The sequence below is a fragment of the Daktulosphaira vitifoliae genome, unplaced genomic scaffold (assembly GCF_025091365.1).
Source record: "Daktulosphaira vitifoliae isolate Bord-2020 unplaced genomic scaffold, ASM2509136v1 Scaffold_4, whole genome shotgun sequence".
In the NCBI taxonomy this organism is placed as follows: domain Eukaryota; kingdom Metazoa; phylum Arthropoda; class Insecta; order Hemiptera; family Phylloxeridae; genus Daktulosphaira; species Daktulosphaira vitifoliae.
The window spans coordinates 24,172,696-24,185,968 of NW_026099575.1; the positions used below are offsets into that span (position 1 = coordinate 24,172,696).

The 13,273-nt window shown below is 23.5% G+C and overlaps 2 protein-coding genes across 4 annotated transcripts in view; one reads left to right on the forward strand and one right to left on the reverse strand.

Annotated features, from left to right (window-relative positions):
- The window catches only part of LOC126905193 (proton-associated sugar transporter A), a 29,048-nt gene that overhangs the window by 5,319 nt on the left and 10,456 nt on the right, over positions 1-13,273 (forward strand). The gene's annotated exons all lie outside the window — the stretch shown is intronic.
- Positions 1,457-11,224, reverse strand: LOC126905195 (synaptic vesicle glycoprotein 2B-like). 3 transcript variants are annotated; one of them, XM_050684693.1, is made up of 12 exons: positions 10,860-11,224; positions 8,775-8,844; positions 7,450-7,515; positions 6,196-6,357; positions 5,922-6,084; positions 5,740-5,858; positions 5,289-5,527; positions 4,579-4,727; positions 4,019-4,281; positions 2,552-2,711; positions 2,326-2,453; positions 1,613-1,745 (listed from the first exon to the last, which is right to left on the reverse strand). In XM_050684693.1, exons 2-12 carry the CDS (start codon positions 8,797-8,799, stop codon positions 1,678-1,680), a joined length of 1,542 nt encoding a protein of 513 aa, XP_050540650.1. In that variant the 5' UTR covers positions 8,800-8,844; positions 10,860-11,224; the 3' UTR covers positions 1,613-1,677. The 3 variants fall into 3 exon arrangements, with proteins under 3 accessions (XP_050540651.1, XP_050540650.1, XP_050540649.1); XM_050684692.1 differs by lacking the exon at positions 10,860-11,224 and adding an exon at positions 8,953-9,059; XM_050684694.1 differs by lacking the exon at positions 10,860-11,224 and having other exon boundaries at positions 1,457-1,658; positions 8,775-9,055.

Genomic DNA, 13,273 nt, shown 5'->3' on the forward strand with positions numbered 1-13,273 from the left:
TTTGGTATATTTTTTTCATAAATTTAACCCTTAACCTGCCCACAAGGGGGGATTTAAAATGACAACTTTTTCACAAAAAATTAATTTTTTCAACTTGATTTTTGAAAATGTTTCGGAAATACTGACACTTATATGTATTTCTTAAATTAAAGCTAATGTAATATATTTTATCATGAAAAAAAAAATTTCGGACTTTATTTTATCTTCACGGTGAATCAAATGCTATTTTTGTGTGAAAATTTTCGATTTTGTATTTTATATTTTTAATTTTATTATGCTATAAATATTTAAAAAATGTATGGATCAATACAATTTATTCATGAGAAGTAGTATTTATATACATCTTTCATTGGACATACTTTTTTTTAAAATCAGACTATTTCCCTATATATAGGAGGGCTTCAAATATAAAAAATGCATATAGAAAGTAGAACTTTTTCAACGTAACTTTTGAAAGTGTTCCGGAAGGTCTGACACTTTTATATATATCTTAAATTAAAGCTAATGTAATATACTTTATCATAAAAAAAAAAAATTTCGGACTTTATTTTATCTTCATGGTGAAAACAGACATCAATGTTAATTATAAAAATACGATTTTTGTAAAAAAATTCCTTTTTTATATTTTTAACTTTATAATGCTATAACTTTTTGAAAGATGTATGAATCAATATAATTCTTTTTTTTTAAAGATGCATGATGTCTTTACCTATCATTTGGTATATTTTTTTTTTTATATCTGACCCTTTACTTGCCCACAGGGGGGATTTAAAATTACAACTTTTTCAACTTAAATNATAAAAATGCATATAGAAAGTAGAACTTTTTCAACGTAACTTTTGAAAGTGTTCCGGAAGGTCTGACACTTTTATATATATCTTAAATTAAAGCTAATGTAATATACTTTATCATAAAAAAAAAAAATTTCGGACTTTATTTTATCTTCACGGTGAAAATGGCTACCGAATGCTATTATTGTGTGAAAATTCTCGATTTTATTTTTTACATTTTTAACTTTATAATGCTATGACATATTGAAAAGTGTATGGATCAATATTATTTTTTTATGAGAAATAATATTTTTTAATTATCCCTTTTTCATTCGACATACTTTATCTTAATGAGGATATTAATAATGAACTAGCAGATCATGTAGCTTTTGGAATAAGCCACCAATTTTTTAAAATTAAACACTATCTAAAGATTTGCATCGAAGCGTTTTTTTTTATCTTCTTCTTCTCTTCTTCTTCGTTAAGCGTTTTTTTTTTATAGTGATTTTAATCACTGTCAGATATCATTATACTTGATCCATCTATGCCACGTCACCACTGTGCCGCGAATCCCCTGTGCTGGTTTTTTTTGGATTATTACATTAATAAAGGTACTACTTGTAATTTTATGTGAAAATTTAATTAATTATTGGAAAAAAAATTCTAATAACAAATTCAGAGTTGAGTTTGATATCAAAGTTTCTTTAATAAAATTAAAAATTATTACAACATTTTTACAAATAAATTAAATTAACAATTTACAATGCATTATATACACTATAATTAATTAAATATTTATTGATAATAAATTATTTATAGTATATTATAAGTTTTACTTCAAGTCGATGTTTCCAGTTTTTGGCAATGTGAGAATTAAAAATGCAGAAACTGAAATAAACATTTTTAATTAAACGCCAAAAAAATTAAGTGTTTGGTCATTTTTAAATGAGTCCAAAGCTGGTTTCTTTTGTCTTCCTGCATTCCAGGCAGCAATTTAAAAAAATAATATAATAAAAACATTTTTATAACATTTTTATAACATTAATATTATATTATATTTTATAAAAATATTATAACTCTATTAATAAAAATGATGTCTAAAAAATTACTATTAATTTATAACATATGTTATACATTAATAGTATTGTTTAATGATAACCTCATGATTTGAATTTGCCAGATGTTTATTAAAGTTTTTGATAACAAAAAGTCTTCGATAAAGTTTTTGAAACAATTTTTAGCAATTAACAATATTTTAAATGTATTCCTTCTGCAAAATCTCCTAGAGGCATATATGGTAGTGATAGAAAGCAATAGTTTTATCATCTCATATATGATACCCACATTTTATCTGACACATGTCAGCATTACTATATTTAATGACATAAATGGCACCGTATTATGCACTTACAACTTCTGTTCGGTTATAAAAAGACTTTTAATTGTTTTTTATTTACTAACTCATTATATTCGTAATTCTTTCTAGTCAATTGTTTAAAAATATATAGAATTTCAGAAGACACGTATTTCGTTTATTTGAATTTATTTTACTTACGCAATAGAAATGAACAAGCAATTATAATTGGAATTATACAATGTGCATCAATAAATATTCCTACAACAATATTGCCCAGGAGTGCACCAATTTTTCCAAAAGTGCCTCCTAAAGAAACAGCCATACCTCTGTAATAAAATAAGGTGTAAGGTTAATATTATTCTAAAAAGAAAGCCAACTTCATAAAAAAAAATGTTTAAAAATTTTGGTCCAGAAATTATATTACCTATGTTCTGTTGGAAATAGCTCTACACTTATGCAGTACATAAGACTTATACCCATACTAGACAGAGCTTCGAAAATAGAAGAGAGTACAAGATTTTGTGTTGATGTAGTTATGTAATAGAGACAAGCTGCTGCTATACCCGAGCCAACAAAACTGAATACTATCAAAATAAAAAAAATTAAAAATTGACTGAAGAAAAATATATGAATTAATATATAATGCAAAATTTAAATTTATGTAACAAAACAATTAAATACTGACAATGTGCTTTTCTATTTGTAATTATTTTGTCAAAAGGAATGATTTTATTCTATTTTTTTTAACGGACTAATAAATATATAGTTTGTCAATGTACCATCCCTCCTACGAAAATAAACATTATTTTTCATAGCGAACTACTCAAAATAGATTATGAACATCCTTTTAAAAGAGCTTACACAAATGTTATAAAAATATTCCGTCTTAATATCCTGCGAAAAAAAATGTACGAAAGTATTTAATGTTTTCAATAGGTATGATGTTCTTAAATTTTAGTAAGCAAAATGTTAAAAAATGCTTTTAAAACATTCACAAAAAAATAGAATTTTGTATAACAACATAAATATACATTCAAATTTCTATACATAACAAAAGAATCAAATTTTATTCTACAGTTAAATAACAATAAAGAAAAAGAAAATATACAATCAAATTATAGGCTCATTTTAAAATCATTAATTTTAAAATAGTTGAATACTTGAGTGAATATAAATATTTAATACTAAATATACAATATGAGTATTTAAATACATTAAATTATAAACATTTAAACCATCTAAATAATTGTATTTAGTTTCTATCGTAGAAAAAATTTCTCTATTTTTTGCTCATAAAAAGTACTTGGAAATTTTTTGTGAGTTATGTTATTTAGGTAATACTGATATTTGAGTTACACAAAAGATATGATCCCAATCTAAATGAATTTATTCTAAATCTAAATTAAATTATTTAATTTAAGTTATCTAAATTAATTTATTAAAAGATTACTAATATATATATATATATATGTCTGTATATATTTTTTAAAAATTTTTCTTAAATAAAACGTTTAGGTTTAACAATAAAATATATAGTTATATAAATGAAGTAAATAGATAAAATTCATATTTTTTTTTCTTGAAAAAATAAAATAAAAATAAGGAATATATGAGATTAGATCAAATGTGTCAAGAGGTTCATAGATAAGATTTTTGAGGTAAATAAAAAAAATGTCACACACAATTACGAAGGTAGACTTTGTTGGATTTATCTGTTAAAAAAATTAGATTTTTACTATTGTTAACGGGCACATTTTTCAAGTAAAAATAATTACTAAAAAAGAAAGAAAGATAAAAATAAATGTTTGAAAAATTGAAAGTTCATGATTCGTGAGTAAAAAAAAAATGATTATACCTTATAGAAAATTTGAACATATTGTACTTTTCTTACTTAAGAAAAATCTTAGTCCTAGCTTGTTGACAAACATGGGTAGAGCTAGACTTGTTGGTATGCAAGCTAACCCGATGATAACAATATTGATGTACACCGATTGGTCAATATTATCATTACATTCAATGAAATTTTGCTCTGTTCTATTATTGAACATTGATATAATTTCACACATCGATACCCCATGTGAATTGGGCATTTCAGTTTCATATTTTCGAAATCTGTTCATCAGCTCTGGAAACCACATTACTAGCATGTAGTAACTGTGCATGCAACATAAAAAACAGGATACTCAAACACAGTGAAAAATATTAGAAATGATAATTATCTAAATAAATTTTTTTAAATAATTATATAATCAATTTCTAGTATTATTACATTAATTGTTGTATAGTATTACATAACTATACAATAATTAATAAAATTTACATCAATAAAAATGCTATAAAGATAATTATTCAATATAAACGTAGATTTATTGATAAACGTCTTAATTATTTAGTTAGACCGATGGACAAACTTTTTTTTTAATGTAATATATTTAGTTTTAATTTGCTGACCTAGCTGTAGCGCAAAATTGAATAATGCATGTGACTATAGCTTCGATTTTGTATTTTGAATAAAATAATCCTATAATGCTTCTCCAAAGACCTTTTAGAAAATGGCTGCTAGTTTCGTCTGTATAATCCGGCATTATTAATGACTTTACCTAAAAGTTTACAGAAAAAAATTATAATGCTTTTCATAATTAACTCATTATCATTTAATCATAAAGAATTAAAACATTTCGTTTAGTTGAGGTTAAATGAGTCGCTCTTTTCAATTCAGTGTTTTGAAAAGAAGTCAAAACAGACAATAAGCGTCTTCGATTAATTTAAAATTTATTTTAGAAGGAAATTCATTTAGTTAAGATTTAGTATCTATTATAAGTAAAATTTAATTTTAAATATTTAAGTTATTAATTTAAATAAGTTATTAAAATAAATTAATTTAGATATTTTATCAATATGGTGATGTACTTTCAATTAAACATGTTGAGATATATAGAATTAAAAAAAATATTTTTAATATCAAAGTAGCATTTTTAATTTTAATGGTTTATGTTCTGGTAATGGTAATAATATCGAAAAAAATATTTAACATCTAATAAAACTGGTTTAAGTTATATAAATTTATAGTAATCACTATTTTTTTTTTAATGTTACAAAGATAGTTATATATTTTTAATGACATGATTCATCTTTCTATAATATAAATTTTTGTGACTTACTGGAAATTCATGAAGTCCTGTAGTGTTATTCCAGGAATAAACAACTTTCAAACATTCAATCGTTTCATCATGTTTACCCTTATTAAGGAGAAATTTTGGACTCTCTGGCATTTTAATTAACAGAGTAGCAATTATTATGCTTGGTAAAGCACAAACAATGGCGAACAAATTCCAAGATTTGAATAAAATGTATTCATTTTCAAACCGAAACGTTAAAGGTATCACTAACCAAGCTAAACCTGTAATGATATACTGCATTAAAATGTTTTAGGCTTTCGATAATTAACAACTGGTGAAATTTCATTGTCTTAAAATTAACAATTATGAAATTTTACATGTTGTTATTTATCAGACTATTCTTCAAAATTAATTAATTTATTATAAATCGAAACATCTTAATAGATGAATTGGATATTACTAAAACGCTTATGCTCTAATTCCAAATTCTTACATGGAAGTATAATTATTCCTGCAGTCCAAAATATTTCCATCCAACAAAGAAATTTCTCACGATATTTTGCTTTTACAAACTCTCCTAAGTAGGAATAAAGGACTGTTACGCCAGATACTCTAGGGACCATATAAATCATTTTATCCATCATATATGTAATATTATAGATTGTAAAAATTTACCCAAATCCACTCATAAATCTACAAAAAAAGAACAAAGGATAAACTTGAACGACACTTGACACAATACTGAATATGCCGTCCATCATTGTACTGACAATTAAAGTATATCGCCGACCTTTGGAATCAGCCAAATATCCCCAAATAAATGAGCCAATAACCATTCCTATCACAAGATATAATTATTACTCTGGGGATGTCATGGGATATTGTACAGAAATAAATTAATTGCCGAAGTGTGATTATGACCAACTGAAGAATTAAAATCAAAACTTACCTACCATCGATGCTCCATTTAGCAGACCTTTATGGGTTGAGTTCATCTCAAAATCACATTGTGCCGATGGAAGAATAAATGTTACCGAAGTAACACTTATAGCGAAAATCATAAATAATGAACCACAAATAAAAAGTGTGTAATATTGAAATTTTCCAAATCCTATTTTCATGAAAAAGGAAAAGAATAATTTTATAAGATAAAATTAAAATATAAATTTTTTCATTTTTTGGTTAATGATCGACAATAAAAAATATACAAAATTTCATACAAGTCAAAAATTAATTTGAACTAGAAAATTGTAACTATGATGGAGAATATTTAATTCTGAAAAGGGAAGCAGGAAAGTGGAATCTAGTAAGTTTACTATTAAATGTCTTTGAACGTGGCATATAAAATATTGGATGATTAAATAAATTATATGAAATAATGAGTAAAAAGTAAACTGACTTTAATTTATTAAAATAGGGTTTTTGGTTTTTATGGAATGTTTTTTATGATGCCTCTACTTGCTACTATTTTTATATTAGAAAAATAATTACTGACCGGGTTTTATTCATTAATTTATTAGTTATTTATTTTCAATTTCAAGCATAAAAAAAATTATTTTAAGTAATTATATTGATTACTTATTGTTAAAAAGTAATATCATATTAATATTAATAATTATAAAATATTATATTACATGAATTTCGTTATATGGTATAGACTAGATTGTAGTACTATGTAAATAAAACCTATCCGATTCCTATTTTATCCTATATCTGAAAAATATGCAATTTATTTTAAATTGAAATATTGATTAATTATTTATTGTTGTAATATATTTGAAATTAAATTATGTTAAGAATTTAATTTAAATTCTCTCAATAGAATTTTGTTATAATATATTTGATATTACTATCGGAAAACATTGGAAATATTTTTGTTGATTTTATTTCGATTATTTCATTAATAGTTAAATTATTTGTCTTTTTTTTTTCTTTGGTTTTATTCAATATCATTTATATTTATAATATAATGATATTTATATCTAAAATAAATATCTTATTAGATTTCTGAAATAGTTATAACTCAGAAATTAGTAAATAAATAAAATTAAAATATTTGTATTGTAGTTTTAACTTTAAATTGTTAATAATTTTAAACAAAACATAATCAATTTCTTGTGCTGTACATTTTCCAAATTAATTTAAAAAACATAATGTATTTTAACGGATCTAATAATTATAACTTTTTAAAAGAGTTACTTACCGACCAAATCAATAGCAGTATCCAAATCCATAGGCTGATTTTCATGACCAATAGTTTCAGATTTTGCTGGAAAACACATTAAAAATTATAAATACATTGTACATTATCACAGTAGGTAAAAATTAATACTTATTATTAATTATAATGGTATGTTATATTAAAAAAATCAATTATCAGAATGTGGTTTCATATGATTCTATTTAATGATACGTAGTAATCAATCTTAATAGTCAAAAAATTGAAGTTATTCAGACGCGTAAAAAAAAATTCCACATTTTAACATAGCATGTGTAGCTAAGTTAATATATAATTCTTTGCAAGTTTGTTTATTATTATCATGTCTTTATGGAAAAATGAAATTATAGTCAAATTAGCGTTTGGAATATACATATGTTTATTTTTATACATATTATGGACAAAAAATATTTCTGTAATTATGCAAAGACAAATTTAAAGAAAATAATTATTTCAAAATTTATCTAAATGATATAATAAAATAGATTTTACTTGTTAAATACAGCAGGAGATAATACAAAAATATTAAACATTTCATAAAAAAAACGTTAAAAAAATTAATAAATATTATACATTTTAAATTATGATAGAAAAATGATGTATTTATATAAAAAAAAAATTACTTCTCAAAAAAATTGCGCAAGGATACTACATTTTGGTGATTAAAATATGTAACGAAATTATACAATAATTATTAAGAATAATTTACTTAAGTATTTTACAACAATTAAAATGTTGAATATTTTCACTCTTTAATTATCGTTTTCAAATGGACTATTTTCTGATAGAATAGAATAAAAATAAATTTTGTCAGAGATATACTCGTGTCATAATAATACTGGATAAAATGTTTAGATTTATTTCTATTGAAATATTAAACGTTATTATAAAAATATACATTTCCTAATTTTAATTTAATTTATTAATTATCCATAGCATTTAATTTTAATGTCCTCAGTTGTATGTTATATTATTTTAAATATTACCACAAATTATTATTTTCTTTCTTTTGTAAAAATTTGAAAAATATAATATGGTTAAAATTTTTTTATGGTTTCCTCATGAAAGCGATAAGTTATAACATTTAAATTTTACAAGATGTGAAACTATCAAAATGTTTAAATACATTTGTCAGAAATATACAGATTAACCAGTGCTCTGGTTCCAAAAATTTTTTACCATAGTTTAAAATTACTTTTTACTGAAAATTAATTTTTATAATGTAAAAATTATTCATTAAATTTGTATGTATTAAAAATAGAATTTTTAATTTTTGAGATAGGTAAAATAAGATAAGTTTTAGCACTCACCGACTATCATGTTACAATTGGTCATGTTCTTCGGAAAATTTAGAATGATCACAATAAAATTACTACACGACTGAAACAAAATGTTTTATTTTAAAAAGTTTTCTATTAGTTTATGGCGTTTATTTACGATAGCACGTTTTTAAATACTTATTATTTGTATTATTACAATTAGTCATACTTAATAAAGAATGCGCATTGATCATAAAAATTATTTCAATGCAACAAAGCTAGCAACAAACAGTCTAGCTGATGTGACTTTCAATAAGTTTCTGATCCTTAGCGCACATATAGATTTTAATTAATTAATTTATTTATTTATATTTTTTTTGTTTGGAGGGGCTAGTGAACATTTTTTTGTGTGTGCCTATTTATGTTTATTAGTGCATCAGATTTTGTTTTTCAAACATTCAGAGTAATAAATAAAATAATGAATCAAATTAAAAAAATTACTTTGAACAAGTATTAGAAAATTTAAATTCTATTTATTCAATCAATGTTTATTCATTATTTGAGTTGTAACTCAAATTATATATCCAATCGATAATAAGATTGCATAAATCAATTAACTTGTATATGTGCTATTTGATTTTCTCAAATCAAAGGAAGTACTAAGATTATTATGTTATTTATAAGATTTTATTACCAAGTAAAATTTATTAAAATACTTGAATTATTAAAAAAACGAAGGTTTTTTTTCTATACACGAACAACAGTAACTTTGAATAACTTAAATTGTATTTTTCTTGAATAAAAATGAAGTAGAAGTGTTATCGATTAAAGCTTACAGTATCACAAAATACAACTACCTTTAAGATTATAATAGAGAGGGGTAGCGATAAATTAATTTAACATGTGATAACTATAAGGACGTTTCATATATGAACATTATTATGCTAATATATTATTAGTTGAAATGGAAATATAAAAATTGTTAGACTAATTCCCAATAAGTTCCCTCGAGTTGACCCTATTAATATTTGCATAAAAAAATAATAATAAGTTTAAAATATACGTAATATAGCTTTTTAATTTTAAATTAATATTTTTTACTATCGATCAAATAATAACATGTATGACGAAGATAGAAAATTTGACATTTTATCAAAATTTTTGAATTCCCACATTCATGATAATTATAAGCCAACAATTTTTATAACCAACAAGTTATATATGTACGTTTGAGTTTTTTTTCTTAATATAGTAAAATTATAGTTCTTATAGATGGAATAATATTAATAGATTTAAGTTAAATAAACTTGAATGCACGGTAAGTTATATTAAAAAATCAAGTAGTGTTCAATCTAAATAGCCAAAAAATTAAAATTATTCAGACACGTAAAAAAAAAATTCCACATTTAACATGGGCAGCTATTGCATTACTAAAATATAATTTATTGTGAGTTTATTTTTATTAACTTGTTTTTATAGAAAAACGAAAGTATAGTAAAATTAGCGTTAGGAATATACATAGTTTATTTTTAATACATATTGTGAATAGAAAATATTTCTGTTTTTAAATACTTATTATTTGTAATATTACAATTAGTCATAATTAAAAAGAATGCTCATTGATCATGAAAATTATTTCAATGCAACAAAACTAGAACAAACAGTCTAGCTGATGTGGCTTTCAATAAGTTTCTGATCCTTAGCGCACATATAGATTTTAATTAATTTATTGTTGTATTTATGATTGACATTAAACAGTGACGTTATAAAATCATTCATTTTAATTATTATTAATTGATATATTACAAAATATCAAATTGGTTTATTTAACGAATAAAATACTTTTTATATTCAAGTTGATTGTAAGTTAAAAGTTGTACAAGATAAAAAAGTAGTATTATAAATTAATAATGATGATTTTTCAACGGACTCGCACGACATTCGTTCGTTTGAAATTTGTAGTTATTTACTTGAAATAATAATTACCAGTAAATACATGTGATGTTTAAAACTAATTATAAGTCGTTTTTAATAATAACATATTTAGAAAAAGTTTATTTAAAAATTTAGGCGTTACTTTATGACATGTGTTTAAATTAGGGTTCTTTAAATACTTTGAATAACTCTTTTTATTACTTGGAAATTAACAAATTGCTTTCCTGGGATTTTTTAGTATTTTGTTATTGACAATGAAGTATGTTCAGGGAATTAGACAATGTTCGGAAATTTAACTTGACAAATCCTCTGGTGATTGGACATCGGTCGCATCGTATGAGCCTTCCGTTGGTATACACTTAATGATTGTGATTTCACTGTAATTGCAATTGAGTTTTGTCTTATTTACTAAGTACTATTGAATGGCATGTACTTATAGAGAACAAGAACCTGTGAATTTGATTAAGTAGGAAGTATTCGTATTTTAGTGCAGTGAATTCATTATGGGAATTGTGATTAACGCTCATCGATACTTTAGAATTTGCACTTCTGTCATCTCGACCAATAAACTACTTTGCTACGAGTAACGTTACAAAATAAGGCATATTTTACACTGAATAGAATGGGTTAAAAACAGTATATTTGCACATTTGTAATTTTCCATAATATGTACCTGTATTGTCACGCCTTTAATACAATAGAACGTTATTTGTAACGTCAATGTTATTTTAATAAGAGAACTAAATCTCATGTTATGTACGTAATTGGAAACTGAAGCTTAAAATTTAACAGATGCCTTTGTAATGACATCGGGCTATGAATTTCTCTATTATTTCACGCACGCAGTGCTCAGTATCTAAATGAGTTTTATTATTGTGACACTTAAACTGTAACGGCTCTTTGAAGCTTAATTTGTAGATAAACTACAAAATTCTATTCAATATTTTGGCTCTATTATTTTTATAAATTTCACGACTTGTATGATTTGGTTTGGACCATTTCTGACTGGAATGGACCAGACCACAGTTCGATTCGGTCCTCATACTTAAAATAAAAAATTTGTCCGATCCGGGTTCGTCTTTAAATTAAGAAAATGATTAACATTTTCATTGAACATTAACATGAAAAACAGTATAATATATATAACTGTCGATTATTATACAAAATTTAATGTATATTTTTATTTATAATGGAACCACACACGTAAAAAATAAAAAAACTTTTATCTTAATAGGTTCACGTTGATTTTTAACAGAGTACGTTTTTAACGCACACTGAAAATGAATACAATAAATGTAATATACAACCTGATTTGTTTATTATTGCTAATGGAATTTCCAGGAATTTTGAATCGTGATGTTAAAAGTCACAGTGCATAATGTGTTGTTTTCTTATAGCTGTCAATCGATAAGTTTATTCAGTTACTTCATAATCTTTTCTGTAAATTTTGGATTAAAATGGTCGCTTTTAATGAATATAATCATGTCTAGACATATTAATATTGTTACAATGTTACTACTTTGATTTAGGTACGATTTGACACCGTCGTTGTAAATAATTACCCTTGAGTTAATAAAACAATATTACATTTATGTGTGCCTTAGTACATTATACTGAATAAAATAAAGTATGCATAAACAATTTTAACGAACGTCTTTATCTAGCTTCAATTTTTTTATCACCAAGAAAATATATAACAATTCGTTGAAATCTACTTATATTTATTTATTTTTTACAAAATTAAATTTTAACTATTTGAAAAATAAATAATAAATTAAAATGAAACACTTGTGCTTAATTTTAAGTTTAAAATTATATTTGGTCCAGTCAAATATTATTTAATGTAATAATTCAATCCAATCTTTTTTTAATTTATCGGAGCAGTTTGGTGTGGTCCTTAAAAATTCAGACCGTGCAGATTTCTACTTAGAAATATATTAAATATACATTATAAAAGTATGATTTGTAAACACAAATATATAGTTATTTTCAATACAAACGCAGTCAGTAAAACGTGTCTTACTTACCCTATTATGTTTTTTTTTTGAAAACTTATAATTTTATTATTTTTACGAATTAAAAATTTTTAATTGATATTTTATTATATTTTAATTTCGATATTTATGTATACCTCATAACAAAGATTGTACAATATTTATTATTCATATAATTATAAAGGTTTTTGTAAGTTAATTTTTAATGTATAGACTGACCTGCTAACCATGTCTTACAAACTATCTTTAAATTATTAGTTATTTCCTTTTTTTCAAACCAATTAATATCCTATACACTTCAATTAACAAAAAAATAGTCCATCCCCTTTTAAATTTTATCATCATTAACTTTAAAATAGAAACATACATAATTTACTCGTTTACAAGTAAGAAAATTACCTAACTAAGATGATGAATGATCGTTAACAGCTTTTGAACCAGTATTTTTAAATTTATTTACACTTAAAATGACAGGAGGTGAAGCACTGATATGTTTATTTTTATTGCTCAGCATTTATGAACTGCACTACCCTTTTTGCCCTGGTATAAAAATATTTATAACTTCCAAAGTTATAAACTATACGGATTTATTATTTGCCAGTTATTTTCTTATTTGTAAAT